Source organism: Oncorhynchus clarkii, chromosome 9 (genome assembly GCF_045791955.1).
Source record: "Oncorhynchus clarkii lewisi isolate Uvic-CL-2024 chromosome 9, UVic_Ocla_1.0, whole genome shotgun sequence".
Taxonomy (NCBI): domain Eukaryota; kingdom Metazoa; phylum Chordata; class Actinopteri; order Salmoniformes; family Salmonidae; genus Oncorhynchus; species Oncorhynchus clarkii.
The window spans coordinates 58,041,112-58,058,829 of record NC_092155.1 but is presented as its reverse complement, the minus strand read 5'-3'; the positions used below and the strand labels follow the sequence as shown (position 1 = coordinate 58,058,829).

At 44.5% G+C, this 17,718-nt stretch overlaps 1 protein-coding gene across 2 annotated transcripts in view; it reads right to left on the bottom strand.

Annotated features, from left to right (window-relative positions):
* Window positions 1-561: 561 nt before the first annotated feature.
* The window catches only part of LOC139417306 (signal peptide, CUB and EGF-like domain-containing protein 3), a 118,376-nt gene continuing 101,219 nt past the window's right edge, over window positions 562-17,718 (bottom strand). The window contains exons 10-23 of one of the 2 annotated variants that reach the window (XM_071166571.1): window positions 13,496-13,612; window positions 6,162-6,284; window positions 5,916-6,029; window positions 5,694-5,789; window positions 5,298-5,450; window positions 4,844-5,005; window positions 4,518-4,721; window positions 3,955-4,116; window positions 3,633-3,800; window positions 3,375-3,536; window positions 2,807-3,004; window positions 2,298-2,450; window positions 2,117-2,196; window positions 562-1,970 (exon numbers count right to left, since the gene is read on the bottom strand). In XM_071166571.1, coding sequence (XP_071022672.1) covers window positions 1,818-1,970; window positions 2,117-2,196; window positions 2,298-2,450; window positions 2,807-3,004; window positions 3,375-3,536; window positions 3,633-3,800; window positions 3,955-4,116; window positions 4,518-4,721; window positions 4,844-5,005; window positions 5,298-5,450; window positions 5,694-5,789; window positions 5,916-6,029; window positions 6,162-6,284; window positions 13,496-13,612 — 2,045 coding nt within the window. In that variant the 3' untranslated portion in view covers window positions 562-1,817. The remainder of the gene's footprint in view (window positions 1,971-2,116; window positions 2,197-2,297; window positions 2,451-2,806; window positions 3,005-3,374; window positions 3,537-3,632; window positions 3,801-3,954; window positions 4,117-4,517; window positions 4,722-4,843; window positions 5,006-5,297; window positions 5,451-5,693; window positions 5,790-5,915; window positions 6,030-6,161; window positions 6,285-13,495; window positions 13,613-17,718) is intronic. The other variant, XM_071166572.1, reaches the window with a different exon arrangement.

Genomic DNA, 17,718 nt, shown 5'->3' with positions numbered 1-17,718 from the left:
AGATTAAAAAGGATTTAAAACGTGTCAATTTTTTTCCCATTATTTACAAGATTGAAAGAATAACATTACAATCATTTGGTAATCCATGGATGAAGAGGCAAATGTGATATGACTTTCAACTTACATGAGGACTGGCGGTAGAATTGTATTTATACTTATGATGCATCTCTCTGAACACAACATTCTTTTATATTAATGCAATGGACTATTAGTGTGATGCGAGCACAGAAAGACGACTTGAAATTGAAGAATTAAAGTGACCTTTTTAAGAGAAGCAGCAAACATATGTCCCTCATAGACATTTCTCTGTCTCTCTCTCACAGTTGTGTCCAATAAAGAAGTTTTCTGTATCACAGAACCTTGCCCTTTAATTAAGATGTATCTATGTTTCACTCACTAGTCATGGACCATAGAGACATTTATCTGTCTCTCCCTCACCAGTCATGGACCATAGAGACATTAATCTGTCTCTCCCTCCCCAGTCATGGACCATAGAGACATTTATCTGTCTCTCCCTCACCAGTCACGGACCATAGAGACATTTATCTGTCTCTCCCTCACCAGTCATGGACCATTGAGACATTTATCTGTCTCTCCCTCACCAGTCAGGGACCATAGAGACATTTATCTGTCTCTCCCTCACCAGTCAGGGACCATAGAGACATTTATCTGTCTCTCCCTCACCAGTCATGGACCATAGAGACATTTATCTGTCTCTCCCTCACCAGTCATGGACCATAGAGACAATTATCTGTCTCTCCCTCACCAGTCAGGGACCATAGAGACATTATTCTGTCTCTCTCCTCACCAGTCATGGACCATAGATACATTATTCTGACTTTCATCTGTGATTCTCACAAATCTAGTTTTCTATTTCTTTTCCAAAATGTCCATCACCTTCTGGATTTTTTTTTTAATAAACTACAATTTATACACTTTGTATAAGTTAACTTGGATATAGACTAACAGAAAATATCTGTAGGTAGGCAACAGACAGTTATACAATCTGGACAGAAGAAAGAAAACATAGAACAACTGTTTTAACAGTAATACCTTAACAAGAAGTTGCTCTAAGAGCTCAGATATAGTAAGGCTTTGAATGTTGTGGAATGTAACTATGACAGGAAACTGACAGGTCCTTCTCCTTGAGGACTGCTTATGGAGGATATAGATATACAAAAGGTTATTCATTTATCAAAACAGACTCATCCTGTCATGGTTAAAGCTGGAATTCAAGTGAAAGACTATTTATTAAAGCACGTTTACGATAACCCTGTTCCAGCTCAAAACAAATGTGACAAACATATTGCCCTTACATCCTTCTTCCTGTTTGACATAAATGCCTCTACCGTTGTCCATTTTGTCAACAAACAGACAACATGCGTCATCTGAAATGCACACATATCCTTCTAATTATGGATTGCTGTGAAAATGACAGACAAGGCCATCTATGCTATGTGATAATAGAAACACGAATGACAACAGCAACAAACCAAAAAATACAATGACACAAACATATTGGAGTCGTGATAAATATTCAGAAAGAAGAGATGGGCAAGAAAGCCTGTACTGTACTTGTTGGCTTCAGATACTGCATGGTTTTGGAGAAATTAATATGGCATACAACTAAATACTGCAAAACAGATTGAGTATGAGACTGCATAGTGAAGTGTGTCGTCAAAGCCTACAGTATGAAAAAATAGAAGAAAAAAATAGGTATTTTTGTCAACTTGTTAGAAGTCCTGTGAGAGTTCGTTGTTTGGCCTGTTAGAGGGGGGCGGGATCTGGTCCTTCAGGGGCGGGGTTTGATGTGGAGACTACTTATATGGTCGCAAGAAGGCGGAGACTTTGCTGCTTATGAGGCGCAAGAAGGAGTGCGGCAGCATCTCGCTGAACTCCCGAGTGGTGTACTTGAAGTAGTTGTTTGGGTGGGCCAGCACATCGAAGAGAGTTTTAATCAGCTTTTTATCCTGATAGGAAGAAGAGAACAACACAGCACACTTTACTGAGAAGTATTCAAGTATACAAAAGTATTTATTCAGACAATACCTGACTTGAACATGAACATGACCCACTGAGGGATGCAGTAGTATGTATCTTAGCAGCAGACACTAACCTTTAGGATTTCTTGATGGTTTTCAGAGGCATAGAGTCTTCCATCTCTGACAATGTCCTCTACAAGCTGTTCATAATCCTCTGTGAATCCACAAAAACACATGATACAGTAAACACCTCAGAATCTGAAGACTTGCCCCCTCTGTTTCCTCAGTGGGTTTCTGTGGTGGGTGAGAGTTTACCGTCATAGGTGACATAGGGGATCTGGAAGCCTCGGGCACTGTTAGCCTCATTGGACTTGAAGTTGATCCAGAGTCTGCGGGAGCGGGCGGTGAAGGCTATAGGTCGCTCGTACGTCTGACACGTCTCATAGGTGGTGATGGATGTGGCCGACCCTGGAAGAACAGACGAGATACAGAGAAGATTGACAAAATACTTGCACATTGGGTATGCAGGCACTCAATCTCAATCTGCTCTTATGATAATTTCCTCAACTTGAAAGCTTCTCAAGTAGACGCCTTAAAAACTAAAACCTTAAAATTGAACTATGTATATTACAGCATTTGTTGTTTGAGAATTTTCAATGTTTATTGAAACCTAGATCCAATCTCTATAGAGTGGATTAATATTGTGGTTGTGGAACACCCCACTGGGTTGAGAGGAGGCTGGTGATGGGAGGACGGCTCCTCCTGGAATGTAGTGAATGGAATGGTATTAAACACATGCTCTGGGTTATATGAGAGGTGCTTACAGTTCTTCCTCATAACCAGTACGTCTCCACACTCATCCTCTGAGGGCAGGAAGATCTCAGGCACCACCATGAGGATCTTGCGCTTGTTGGGTGGGTTGATGATCCAGATACATTCCACATTAGCTGGGTAGTTTCCGGGGTAGTTGGGCGACTCAATGTAACCTGTGAACTCTCCCATCTCTCCTCTGCATTCTCGGTCTAATGTATGCGCGCGCACACACACACACACACACACACACACACACACACACACACACACACACACACACACACACACACACACACACACACACACACACACACACACACACACACACACACACACACGTTATTTCTATTTCTATTTGGTTAGGTAGATAAATAGATAGATAAATAATTAAATTTGTTACGTGTGGACCAATTCCCTTTAGGGTAGTTTATGCAACCTGGATTTTTAATTTAATATTCATAGAAAAGGTATGCAAATTAAGGCTCAAGGCTACATTTTTGAAAGTCCAAAATAAAAAGTGATTCTGTCAGAAAATGCATTCTGTATGCAAATAGCATGTTTATACAATCAGGAACGTACTCTTGCACTGAGAGACACTGGTGGCCCCATCAAAGTCTGTAGTGGTGTTACCAGGACAGGTGATGCAGTAGTTCTGTCTGAACTCTGTCTGGTAGCTGCCCAGAGGGCAGCGAACACAGCGGTGTACCGTAGTGTTGTAGTAGTGGCCAGGGGAGCACTGAACTGCAGAGAGGAGAGGGACACACACATACGCACACTTACAAACCAAATCTGAGGTGAAATAATATTGATGGCACAGGATAATATGACGTAACTGACCTTTGACCTCACAGTCATGGAAGGAGCTGGACCCCTCCCGTTTGGTGCTCAGCCCCCCTCCGCAGGGAAAGCATAGGGTCCGTCCCAGGTCAGGCTGGTAGGAGCCAAACGGGCATGGCTGGCATGGCTGAAACCCATCACTGGAGAAGTAGCCAGTAGGGCACTGACCTTGATGTAGACAACAGTAACAAGACACTTTCAGTCAAATAGAGATGTACAGTACCCTGTGCTGCACTTCACTATAGGTTACTTTACAATGTTGGCACATGCAGACATATGAATGGATAATTAGTGCAGTCTGCCATCAGGGGTGTGTATGTACCTGCACAGGAGGAGATGTTGCGTGCCCCGGCAGGTCCATGCCCATCACTGCCAGGGCACAGGTCACAGGCCAGCTGCCCCTCCCTCTCCTGAAAGGTGCCAGGTGGGCACTGGATGCAGCGCTCCTGTTCCCCTTGGTAGTACGATCCTGGCAAACATCTGACTGAGAGAATAGCCAGGAGGGGTCTGGTGAGAGTACAGTACACACACTGACACCAAACACTCCTTGCTCCAAACTAACTAGCACACCACAGCTCTGGAGATGTTTTTGTATTCAGTACATGAGACTATAGGAATACATAAGTACACACAAGTCATAAATAGTCCTGAGAACCTATGTCAGTTTATGGTTTGTGTCACGACAGTGTCTTGACTGTTTATGCCATCTGTGATATAATAACATTTATGTCACGACAGTGTCACGACAGTGTCTTGACTGTTTATGCCATCTGTGATATAATAACATTTATGCCATCTGTGATATAATAACATTTTCGTACAGAATCATGGTCTGCATGGTAACTGGTGACAGAGAAAGATGGCTGCCAAACTGGTCTTTCTTACCACAGCGTCCGCTGTCCTTCTCCCGTCCTGGACCACAGTTCTCGTGGCCTGAAGCGACCTGGGGCAGCTTCTGGGCTACCTCGTACTCCAGCCCAGCCACGCGGATCAGGAAACGCTCCTGGTTGATCGACTTCTTCAGGGCCTTGATGTATGTCTTCACTTGCTTCTCCATGCGCTGGCGCAGGCAACTCAGGTTACAGCTTCCTATGAGGGAGAAGGGACAGTACATTAATTCATTAAGCAATGAAAAATGAATCAATCAGTCAATCACAGTGTCAGGGAGGTATATCAAAGCAGACATCTTGTAAATCTCAGTACTGATTGACCTGTGGTGTCTCCTGGCTTGACCTCCGCCTCGAGCTCCAGGGTGATGCGTGTCACTTCTTTGTTGGTGGGGTTACGGACACGACGCCCTTTGGCCTTCTTGGAGGAGTCACATTTGAGGTTGACAAACGTAACCAGGCAGTTATTGCAGGGCTGTCCACTTCCTAGAGACACATTATTGTAAAACAACATTGTAAGTTACTGGGTATCAACATCAATGCTGGGTCTTTCATGGGTTAAGGGTGGGGAGGTAGCGTTGGTCTGTTAGCAGCATATGTTAGACAGATTACTGGCTTCATTGCACATAATCACAGTGAGGGTTACTATGTAGCAAATACACAGAGACCCACTTACCTACACATTTGCTGTTGAATATGCACACACTGAATATGAGACATACAGAAAAAAAAATGCACTGTAGTTGAATTGTCAGTTTTTTTGTAAGGCCATCATTACCAAGGTCTGGAATGTAGGCCAGATGTGGCCCCTCACCTGGCCCCAGCGCTCGGCCCCTGTCCTCAGCCCTGCCTGTCAGCTTGGGGTGCAGGTGGCACTTGGCATCTTTGATCTTGAAAGAGGCGGTCTGCTTCACTGGAGGGGCCCCTGTTTCTACAGGCAAACAGAACAGTGCAGGTGGATGGGTGTAGAGGAGGACCACACTACAATATAACCATTCCGTCCACAACAGTTGCATATATGCAGTGGCACAGACAGGAACAATATACAAACCCATTGATACTGACCACAACCCCTAACCCTAACTCTAGATCCAGCTGCAACCCTAACCCTAACCCTAGCTACATCTGCAACCTTCTGCCTAAGTCCTAAGAATGCCTCTGTAGGACACTGTACCTATGCAGCTCGGACTGCTGCTTGTGTTCAGCCTGGCTGGGGATTTGCCTCGTAGGATGGGGATGCCACAGCTCACTGTATAGCTGCTGTCAGATTCTGTAAATGATTCAACATATCGTTACAGCTTCAGTCAGAAGTCATTTAAATCAATAGCACACAATATTTGAGATAGAAACTGTAACAATGTGTATTAACGCTGATATTGTATATGGATGCCTCTACCTGCCAGATAGTGAGCCTTGGAGGTGCAGGTGAGGGAGCAGCTCTCTTTCTTGCCGGTTTTACTGCAGGTCAGAGTGGTCTTGGGAGCTAGGCCAGGCAGACATTTCACCAGCTCTGGATGAACATAAAAACAACACCACAATCATACACTACTCATCAATTACAACATCCTTTCCATGACTTTGGAACCAAGCCTTAATGTGTGTTTCTATGTCCTGACCACCGGGTGGTGGTGTTGTTACATACCAATGCAGTCCTTCCTGTTCCAGTGCAGCTTGTATCCAGTTGGACAAGTACACTCATAGCTGCCCTGAGTGTTGACACAGCCGTATTTACAGCTACCACGGTTTATACTGCACTCATCAATATCTGCAGAGGAAAATGGACAGTTATGACCATGTACAGGTAAACTTCAGTAAATACTTGAGATAAAAACTTGAGATACAAAATACTTTGAAACCCAGTGCTGAGTTAATTAAGCAATTAAAACATCCCAGAATGCTTAGGGTTATGTATAAAAATGCCCAGTTGCTCATTATTTTGGCTACCATGGCAAGAAGAAATACATATCTCAAAAGGGGTCTCAAATGAGAATGGGGTATAAAGGGTGTGTGTCTCAGTCACCAGATCTCAACCCAATTGTAACACCAATGAGAGATTCTGGAGCGGTAGCTGAGACAGCTTTTTCCACCACCATCAACAAAATGGAATTTCTCATGGAAGATGGTGTCAAATCCCTCCAATAGAGTTCCAGACACTTTTATTATCACAGTTACCTGTGTCTAGACCCAGCTACCAAAACACTCATATGAGTGGAAATCCACAAGGCAACAATTCAACAGATCAAACACATAGACATACAGTACCAGTCAAAAGTTTGGACACACCTACTCATTCAAGGGTTTGGAATGCTATTCCAACAGCCTTGAAGGAGTTCCCACATATGCTGAGCACTTGTTGGCTGTCCTTCCTTCACTCTGCGGCCCAACTCATCTCAAACCATCTCCATTGGGTTGAAAATAGTAAAAATTAAGAAAAAACCTTGAATGAGTAGGTGTGGCCAAACTTTTGACTGGTACTGTATGCACACTCACTCACTCACTCACTCACTCACTCACTCACTCACTCACTCACTCACTCACTCACTAACTCAGTTCTACTGTCAGTGATCACGTCTACAAAATATGAATGTCTGTTTTTATAAACAGGCCTGATTTCTCATTTGAATCCAGGACGTGATATCACTGCTTTGCATTTCCCCTTGGTCAGAAACTTCTCTTCCCACCAAAATTCTCTCTCTTTGGGAAGAAGAACACTTGGAGGGACTTTACAGAGCCAGAGAGGAGTAAATGATAATAACTTTTTAACACACATAAACCAAAACCAAGGCAAGGCGGTGTGGCTCGGTTCTGAGGATGAGGAGGACAAGGCAAGGCGGTGTGGCTCGGTGCTGAGGATGAGGAGGACAAGGCAAGGCGGTGTGGCCCGGGCCTGAGGATGAGGAGGACAAGGCAAGGTGGTGTGGCTCGGGCCTGAGGATGAGGAGGACAAGGCAAGGTGGTGTGTCTCTGGGCTGAGGAGGACAAGGCAAGGTGGTGTGGCTCGGTGCTGAGGATGAGGAGGACAAGGCAAGGCGGTGTGGCCCGGGCCTGAGGATGAGGAGGACAAGGCAAGGTGGTGTGTCTCTGGGCTGAGGATGAGGAGGACAAGGCAAGGTGGTGTGGCTCGGTGCTGAGGATGAGGAGGACAAGGCAAGGCGGTGTGGCCCGGGCCTGAGGATGAGGAGGACAAGGCAAGGCGGTGTGGCTCGGGCCTGAGGATGAGGAGGACAAGGCAAGGTGGTGTGTCTCTGGGCTGAGGATGAGGAGGACAAGGCAAGGTGGTGTGTCTCTGGGCTGAGGAGGACAAGGCAAGGTGGTGTGGCTCGGTGCTGAGGATGAGGAGGACAAGGCAAGGCGGTGTGGCCCGGGCCTGAGGATGAGGAGGACAAGGCAAGGTGGTGTGTCTCTGGGCTGAGGATGAGGAGGACAAGGCAAGGTGGTGTGGCTCGGTGCTGAGGATGAGGAGGACAGGGCAAGGCGGTGTGGCCCGGGCCTGAGGATGAGGAGGACAAGGCAAGGCGGTGTGGCTCGGGCCTGAGGATGAGGAGGACAAGGCAAGGTGGTGTGTCTCTGGGCTGAGGATGAGGAGGACAAGGCAAGACGGTGTGTCTCTGGGCTGAGAATGACAAGGCAAGGGTGGTGTGGCTTGGTGCTGAGGATGAGGGGGACAAGGCAAAGGGGTGTGGCTCGGTGCTGGGCCAAGCCAAGCTTAGTGACAGGGACACCAGGAGAGAAACACAGATAATAACAGTGATTGATGATGTGGCCTGCTGATAGAATATCGATTAGCTTGATTATTCAGCGTGAATAAAAAAGTCTGCAAGCCTCCACTGCTCTCTCCCACCATGAAGATGATGACTTCATCAATAGTGTTTGGCTGGGGTTGTGTTGTCACAAAGCAAAGGAGATGCATCTGTCTGTCAAGCTGCTTGTCTGAAGAAATCTGACCTTCACCTTGAATAACTCCATTTAGAGTTTTTCTCAATTGCTAAAACACGATTTCTGAAACCTTGCTCCATTTCCTGAAAACATTAAACGCAAAACCTCATCTTCAAGCACTATTTACATAACCTCTGACTCCTCCGCAAAATGAAACATTCGCCTCAAAACAGTTTTACCTGTGTTCAAAATCAAACACTGCTCTCAAATCCTAAACAAAGTGATCAAAATTATATTCACTCTCAAGCAGTCAGTAAACAATACACCGAAAAATAGAAAACACATTGTTCAAAACATCCAATTCTCAGGGAGAAGTACATTTTGAATCTAAAAAAATATTCATATTTTTCCGTCATTGTCTTTTGATGAACGAAAACATGTTCTATCATAGTAGCTCAAAACTGATCAGGAATTACTACTCTGCTTTGCTCTTTGCAATTTTGTGTTTTGTTCTTCCTCCTCCTTGTGCCCCTATTTTTACAGTACTGTACCCTGCATCTCACAAACTTGTCCTTTGTCTCTGTGATACTGTAATTCTTGTTCTTTGTTGATATGAACCTGCAACCAGTCAAAATCTATTGAGCAGTCAGTACTGTTAATAAATGGAAAGCACAATGTTCAGGGCCATACAATTCATCCACTGTACAGTATACAGCCTACAATGCACTGTACACCAGTATCCATTCTCAGACTTTCTCCTTCCCACCTTCAACAACCTGTTTGCTCTCTGAACTGGTTTATATTGGTTGTGTCGCATCATTTGAAACAGGTTAAATCAATTTTGAGTGGTTGTGTTCAATCAATGACATATGTTCTCTATTTGTATTTGATTGTTGCCACTTGTGTTTACCAGTATGGATGACATGTGCATTAGAGTGCAGAATGTGTTTTGAGAATGAGAATGTGTTTAGAGTTGTGCTGAAAAGTCTAAGTGAGATCTGTTTTATCATGTGAAATGGTTTAAGGTATTGACAACAGACTGCATAATTAGCTAAATGAGTCCAGGCAACTGAGAACTTTGTTCAGCCAATGGGTTTTAGTGTTTTAGCAATTGAGAAAAACTGTAATGAGAAAGAGAGAGAGAGAGAGAGAGAGAGACAGAGAGAGAGAGAGAGAGATTCAGAAGAAGAAATCAACTCATTCATCCCAGAGGCCAATGTGGGATTGGAGAATAAGAGTGGAGAGTCAAAGAGAGAGAAGAAAAAGACATTCAGATTGACATGAATGCTGACCTCATGCATCATTATTGTCTGTGGATGATATCATCCGCTGGTGTCAAAGGCATTACTCCAACTCCAGGGGGGAACGAAAAGAAACATGAAAATGAGCTAGCTCACCCGCCGGCTCTTGCTTTCTACAATAGGCATCAATACCTGTCATCTCCCTGACACGCAGACACACATTCTTCTGCCCCAGACTCCAGTGAGACTGAGAGGCTGTAGAATAGGCTAATCACAGTTTGACTGTGAAGGTCAACAGTAAACAGAGGGCACCATGTCTGTAGAGAATGGGGTACCTTGTCTTCTTAAAAACTTCTTAGGCCTAGGGGGCGGTATTCGGAAGTTCGGATAACTGACGTGCCCAAAGTAAACTGCCTGTTGCTTAGGCCCAGAAGCTAGGATATGCAAATATCGGTAATATTGGTAGTATTGGATAGGACACATTCCGAAGTTTCTAAAACTGTTAAAATAATGTCTGTGAGTATAACAGAACTGATATGGCTGGCAAAAACCCAAGGAGAATCCATCCGGAATTCTTTTTTTTGAGGTCACCACCTATTCAGACACTTGTCTATGGGATATTTAAAGGAAATCCTCCCAGATTGCAGTTCCTTTGGCTTCCACTAGATGTAAACAGTCTTTAGAAAGGATTTCAGGCTTGTTTTTTTAATTTAAATGAGCTAGAATTTGTCGTTTTTCAAGGTGGCTATCATTTGGACTGTAGTCTTGTGGCACGCGTGGATGAGGGTGCGCACTTCATTATTTATTTCCGGTATTGGACATACTATTCTCCGTCTTAAATTGTATAATTTCTTTACATATTAGGGTACCTGAGGATTGATTAGAAACGTTGTTTGACTTGTTTGGACAAAGTTTATTGGTAACTTTTGGGATCGCTTTGTCTGCATGTTGAACGAATGGAATGACTTTTTGGGGATATAAAGAAGGACTTTATCGAACAAAACTACCATTTGTTGTGTAGGTGGGACCCTTGGGGTTCCAAACAGAGGAAGATCTTCAAAGGTAAGTGATTTATTTTATTGCTATTTCTGACTTTTGTGACGCCTCTGCTTGTTAGGAAAATGTTTTTAAAGATTTTATGTGCAGGGCGCTGTCCTCAGATAATCACATGGTATGCTTTCGCCGTAAAGCCTTTTTGAAATCTGACAAAGCGGCTGGATTAACAAGAAGTTAATCTTTTAAATGATGTATGACACATGTATTTTCATGAATGTTTAATTTTAACAATTTTTTTGTATTTTGAATTTCGTGCTCTGCAATTTCACCGGATGTTGTCGAGATGGGGCGCTAGTGTCCCACCTAGCCTTAAGAAGTTTAAGTCTACTCAATGCTTATCAAGTGATTGTAACCAAGTCAAATTCAACACATATATAAGTTGTATTCTAATGATATCTAATATCAACTTGGTTTTATGTAAACAACATATTGATTCATTCAGATGGAATAATCAGACAGTAACATCTACTCTACAGCTACCGTACCACCTCAATACATGCCTCTCTCACTTTAACGCCACAATGTAACTCCACCATGTGGTTTTCCTAATGTCTCAGTCAGGGTAGTCTCTCTCACGTCAGCTGAAGCCAGTGATGACAGGCCTCCACAGCAGGTCACTGACCTAATAGGGGTTATTTAGGGTGAGTCCATTGTTAAGCACTGAGCAGCAGTCTCTGGCGTGTTTGGCAGCTATATTTCAACTGATAAACTACGGTGGGGAATAACACAACCTTGGTTACTGCTGTGGAAGAGGAGGTGCAGGGGAAGCAACATAAATCTCAGGGTTATCTAACAGTTCCGACAGTGTAGACTAGAAAAGGGAGGGAGAGTCATTCATCACCAGTAGGACTTTTCTAGAATGGCACACAAATACACACACAGCTCTTATGCCAGGCAACTATTCTGCCCTCTCATTCACACATATTACATTCCATGTGCTGGAAATATTCTATCATAACATTCCTGCATTGATAGACCTGTCAAAACGAACAAGAATGGATAAGAAATAATTGGAAAGCTATGTGTTTTGTGTGTGTACATGGTCTGTCTCTCTGTCTCTCTCTCTCTCTCTCTGTGTCTCTTTCTCCCTCCTCTCTCTCTGTCGCTCTCTCTTTGTCTCTATTTCTCTTTGTCTCTCTCTCTCTGTCTCTCTCAATTCAATTTCAATTTAAGGGCTTTATTGGCATGGAAAACATATGTTAACTTTGCCAAAGCAAGTAAAGTAGATAATAAAAAAAGTGAAATAAACAATTACAATTTACAGTAAACATTACACTCACAAAAGTTCCAAAAGAATAAAGACATTTTAATGTCATATTATGTGCAAATTGTTAAGTACAAAAGGGAAAATAAATAAACATAAATGGGTTATATTTACAATGGTGTTTGTTCTTCACTGGTTGCCCTTTTCTTGTGGCAACAGGTCACAAATATTGCTGCTGTGATGGCACACTGTGGTATTTCACCGAATAGATATGGGAGTTTATAAAAATTGGGTTTGTTTCAGATTTTTTGTGTAATCTGAGGGAAATATGTCTCTCTAAAATGGTCATACATTGGGCAGGAGGTTAGGAAGTGCAGCTCAAATTCCATCTCATTTTGTTGGCAGTGAGCACATAGCCTGTCTTCTCTTGAGAGCCAGGTTTGCCCACGGCGGCCTTTCTCAATAGCAAGGCTATGCTCACTGAGTCTGTACATAGTCAAAGCTTTCCTTAAGTTTTGGTCAGTCACAGTGGTCAGGTATTCTGCCACTGTCTACTCTCCGTTTAGGGCCCAATAGCATTCTAGTTTGCTCAGTTTTTTTGTAAATTATTCCCAATGTGTCAAGTAATTATCTTTTTGTTTTCTCATGGTATGCTTGGGTCTAATTGTGTTGCTCTCCTTGAGCTCTGTGGGGTCTGTTTGTGTTTGTGAACAGAGCCCCAGGACCAGCTTGCTTAGTGGACTCTTCTCCAGGTTCATCTCTCTGTAGGTGATGGCTTTGTTATGGAAGGTTTGGGAATCGCTTCCTTTTAAGTGGTTGTAGAATTTAACGCCTCTTTTTCTGGATTTTGATCATTAGTGGGTATCAGCCTAATTCTGCTCTGCATGCATTATTTGGTGTTTTATGCTGTACATGGAGGATATTTTTGCAGAATTCTGCAAACAGAGTCTCAATTTGGTGATCGTCCCATTTTGTGAATTCTCTCTCTCCTCTTTCTCTGTCTCACTCTGCCTCTTTCTCTCTCTCTCTGTCTCTCTCTGTCACTCTCTCAATGTCCTACACCTCCTCTGAGAGACCCTCTGCTGAGAGGTCTCTGGAGACAGCTTCAGATTCAGACCCGTGACAAACAGACCATCAAAGGACCGCTGAAACAGCCTGATGTGCTCAAACAGGTCCCTCCCTCTCTCTACCCTGCAGATCTAGCACACACCTGTCGTCTGGAACTAAAAAACCTCTACCACACTGGAATAGATTAACTTTACCACAGCATCAAGCACGTCCTCTTATAAGAGTTGTTTGTTTTAGTGCAACAGGTGGAGCCATGGGTGCTACTGTGTACTACTCATGTCACAAAATCAAGGCTAAATCAGTCTTCCTCCAACTCGGAATTGCATCAGCATTAGACTAACTGATCTGATGAGCAATATGGAATAAGGAGCCATACAAACAGACTACACAAAATACAACTGGTATAGAAACTAGATGAAGTAATGCCAATGAATATTCAAGTTACGAGGGATAACGGTCTAGAGAAGTGTGGTGGACTGGGTGAGTAATAGTGTACAGAGCCCTGGAGAGGGGGGATAAGTGTCACCTTACCTCCACAATGTGCCAGACCGTAGAGAACATAGCCTTTATGACAGAAGCACTGGAAGCTGCCGGGGGAGTTGACGCAGGAATGGTCACACGCCCGGTCAAAAGAACACTCGTCAATGTCTGGGAAGAGGGAAAAATATAGAGAGACAGGTATGAATTCACATTATTCACTTACACAACTTCTTACAACTCATTTAAGATTTTATAATGAGAAAAAAAACACTATTTATGGCAGCTTGGATTAGTAATAAATTGCAATGCGACCTGGCAAATAACAAAACGTTTTTTTAAATTGAAAATCATTTTGTTTGGAATGAGACATTGGTTGACAGTCTGAGCAGGAGTATGTTTCCCCTACTGATAACAGGAGCTTTGGCCCATTTTTCAATTCCCGAACTACCTGTCGATCATTTCCCCATATCCCTGTTTCGTCCTCTAAAAAAAATACAATTTAATGAACGTTCCCTCTAGCTCACTATCTTGCAAACTTCTCATTATTTTGTTCTGAAGCCAATTGGAAATAATTTGTCTGAGAAGCAGAGAGTCATGAATATGTCTGTCTAAAAGAAATAGCCCATACCACTCCAGCCAACTTCCCTGACCCCTGACCCCCACCCAGAACTACATTGTTACTTTCTCTATCTGTATTCCCTGCCCCTGCCCCCTGCCCCCTGCCCCCCACCCAGAACTACATTGTTACTTTCTCTATCTGTATTCCCTGACCCTGCCCCCTGCCCCCCACCCAGCACTGCATTGTTACCTTCTCTATCCGTATTCCCTGACCCTGCCCCCTGCCCCTGCCCCCTGCCCCCCACCCAGCACTACATTGTTACTTTCTCTATCTGTATTCCCTGCCCTGCCCCCTGCCCCTGCCCCCCACCCAGCACTGCATTGTTACTTTCTCTATCTGTATTCCCTGACCCTGCCCCCTGCCCCCTGACCCAGCCCCCTGCCACCCAGCACTACATTGTTACTTTCTCTATCTGCATTCCCTGACCCTGCCCCCTGCCCCCTGCCCGCTGCCCCCTGACCCTGCCCCCCACCCAGCACTGCATTGTTACTTTCTCTATCTGTATTCCCTGACCCTGCCCCTGCCCCCCACCCAGCACTACATTGTTACTTTCTCTATCTGTATTCCCTGACCCTGCCCCCTGCCCCCTGCCCCCTGCCCCTGCCCCTGCCCCTGCCACCCAGCACTACATTGTTACTTTCTCTATCTGTATTCCCTGACCCTGCCCCCTGCCCCCTGCCACCCAGCACTACATTGTTACTTTCTATATTTGTATTTGTTACTTTCCTGTATTCCCTGACCCTGCCCCCCACCCACCCACCCAGCACTACATTGTTACTTTCTCTATCTGTATTCCCTGACCCTGCCCCCTGCCCCCTGCCCCTGCCACCCAGCACTACATTGTTACTTTCTCTATCTGTATTCCCTGACCCTGCCCCCTGCCCCCTGACCCAGCCCCCTGCCACCCAGCACTGCATTGTTACTTTCTCTATTTGTATTCCCTGACCCTGCCCCCTGCCCCCTGACCCTGCCCCCTGCCCCCTGCCACCCACCCAGCACTACATTGTTACTTTCTCTATTTGTATTCCCTGCCCCTGCCCCTGCCCCTGCCCCCCACCCAGCACTGCATTGTTACTTTCTCTATCTGTATTCCCTGCCCCTGCCCCTGCCCCCCACCCAGCACTACATTGTTACTTTCTCTATCTGTATTCCCTGCCCCGGCCCCCTGCCCCCTGCCACCCAGCACTACATTGTTACTTTCTCTATTTGTATTCCCTGCCCCCTGCTCCCTGGCCCCCACCCAGCACTGCATTGTTACTTTCTCTATCTGTATTCCCTGACACTGCCCCCTGCCCCTGCCCCTGCCCCTGCCCCCTGCCCCCCACCCAGCACTGCATTGTTACTTTCTCTATCCGTATTCCCTGACCATGAGCTAAAATAAAAAATCCCAATTCTCTCTTTGAGGGAGCATGCAATTGGCATGCTGACTGCAGGAATGTCCACCAGAGCTGTTGCCAGAGAATTTCATGTTAATTTCTCTACCATAAGCCACCTCCAATGTCATTTTAGAGAATTTGGCAGTATGTCCAACCGGCCTCACAACCACAGACCACGTGTAACCATGCCAGCCCTCCACATCCAGCTTCTTCACCTGCGGGGTCATCTGAGACCAAAGTGGGTGGGCCTATACCCTCCCAGGTCCACCCATGGCTGCGCCCCTGCCCAGTCATGAGAAATCCATAGATTAGGGCCTATTGAATACATTTTTATTGACTGATTTCTTTATATGAACTGTAACTCAGTAAAATCATTGAAATTGTTGCATTTTGCATTTATATTTTACGAATGCGTCATAGACACAGCCAATGAGTTTTCTACTTGACAAGAACACCTCCAACTAAAGAAGTAAACGCCATTTTCATTAAGTGATCAGTTTTCAAAAGAGTAGACAGGGAGTCTTCAGTGTGTCGAGAGGAACACAAGCTGATGTCGAACATTTCAAACACCCGTAAAAGGTTTTATTACTGCAATTTGGCATAAAGAGGAGATATTCACTCAGGTAAAGAATTGGAAGTGATCTCCACTTCATGTTCACATTGTGAACTCTCTTTCACAATACCTTGAATGGAATCATATTTCTGTTTAACACTGGGCTACTGAGGAAGAGATGCTTTTCATATATTACCACATTGGTTTATTACTTTGGGGCTCAGTAGAGCTTTAAGGGGCAGTGCAGTTACACATTTGATTGTACATTTTTGTAATGATATTTCCACACTATGAGGTCGAAATAACACTCAGAAACGGTGAAAATTATTTGAATGAAAAATCCTGGAATTTCAACCTGTGGGATGGAGTTCTTGACCCAAATCCTGAAATCCCAATCTTACCAATGACCAGTCATCTTATATATGTATCATATTATATATGCATCTTATTTGCATAAGTACTTTGAATGGGTAAGTGGGTTTTGACTAAATGGGATACAGCATTTGTCAGATTTGACTTTTCGTAGCAGGTTAAGATAACTTATGCAGCAGGTTAGGAGAATTAACGTATCAGGTTAGGTGAAATAGGTTAAGGTTAGGAAAAGTTTTGACGGCAATTTGACAAAAGCTGTATCCCTTCTAGGGTAAGCTGGGTAGGCTCTAGCTGTGTATGTACAGTGCCTTGCGAAAGTATTCGGCCCCCTTGAACTTTGCGACCTTTTGCCACATTTCAGGCTTCAAACATAAAGATATAAAACTGTATTTTTTTGTGAAGAATCAACAACAAGTGGGACACAATCATGAAGTGGAACGACATTTATTGGATATTTCAAACTTTTTTAACAAATCAAAAACTGAAAAATTGGGCGTGCAAAATTATTCAGCCTCCTTAAGTTAATACTTTGTAGCGCCACCTTTTGCTGCGATGTCACGTTCTGACCTCTATTTCCGTTGTTTTGTATTTATTTAGTATGGTCAGGGCGTGAGTTGGGTGGGCAGTCTATGTTTGTTTTTCTATGTTTTGGGGCATTTCTATGTTTTCGGCCTAGTATGGTTCTCAATCAGAGGCAGGTGTCATTAGTTGTCTCTGATTGAGAATCATACTTAGGTAGCCTGGGTTTCACTGTGTGTTGGTGGGTGATTGTTCCTGTCACTGTGTTTGTTGTCACAGGATAGGCTGTATAGGTTTTCACGTTCCGTTTGTTGTTTTGTAGATTTTAGTTATTTCATGTATCGTTCAGTTTTCCATTAAAGAACATGAATAACCACCACGCTGCTTTTTGGTCCGCTTCTCCTTCTACAGACGAACGTCGTTACAGAATCACCCACCCACCAAGGACCAAGCGGCGTGGTAAACAGAGGCAGCAGCAACAGCAGCAGCAGGAGAAGCGACAGGTGCAGCAGGAGCAACAGCAACAGCGGCACAAGGAGGAATGGACTTGGGACGATGTGTTGGACGGCAAGGGTTGCTACACATGGGAGGAGATCCTGGCGGGAAAGGATCGCCTTCCATGGGAACAGGTGGAGGCAGCGAGGAGAGCAGAGGCAGCCGGAGAGAGGAGCCGGCGATATGAGGGAACACGGTTGGCAAGGAAACCCGGGAGTCAGCCCCAAAAATTTCTTGGGGGGGGGCTAACAGGGAGTATGGCTACGACAGGTAGGAGACCTGAGCCAACTTCCTGTGGTTACCGGGGGGCTAGAGAGACCGGGCAAGCACCGTGTTATGC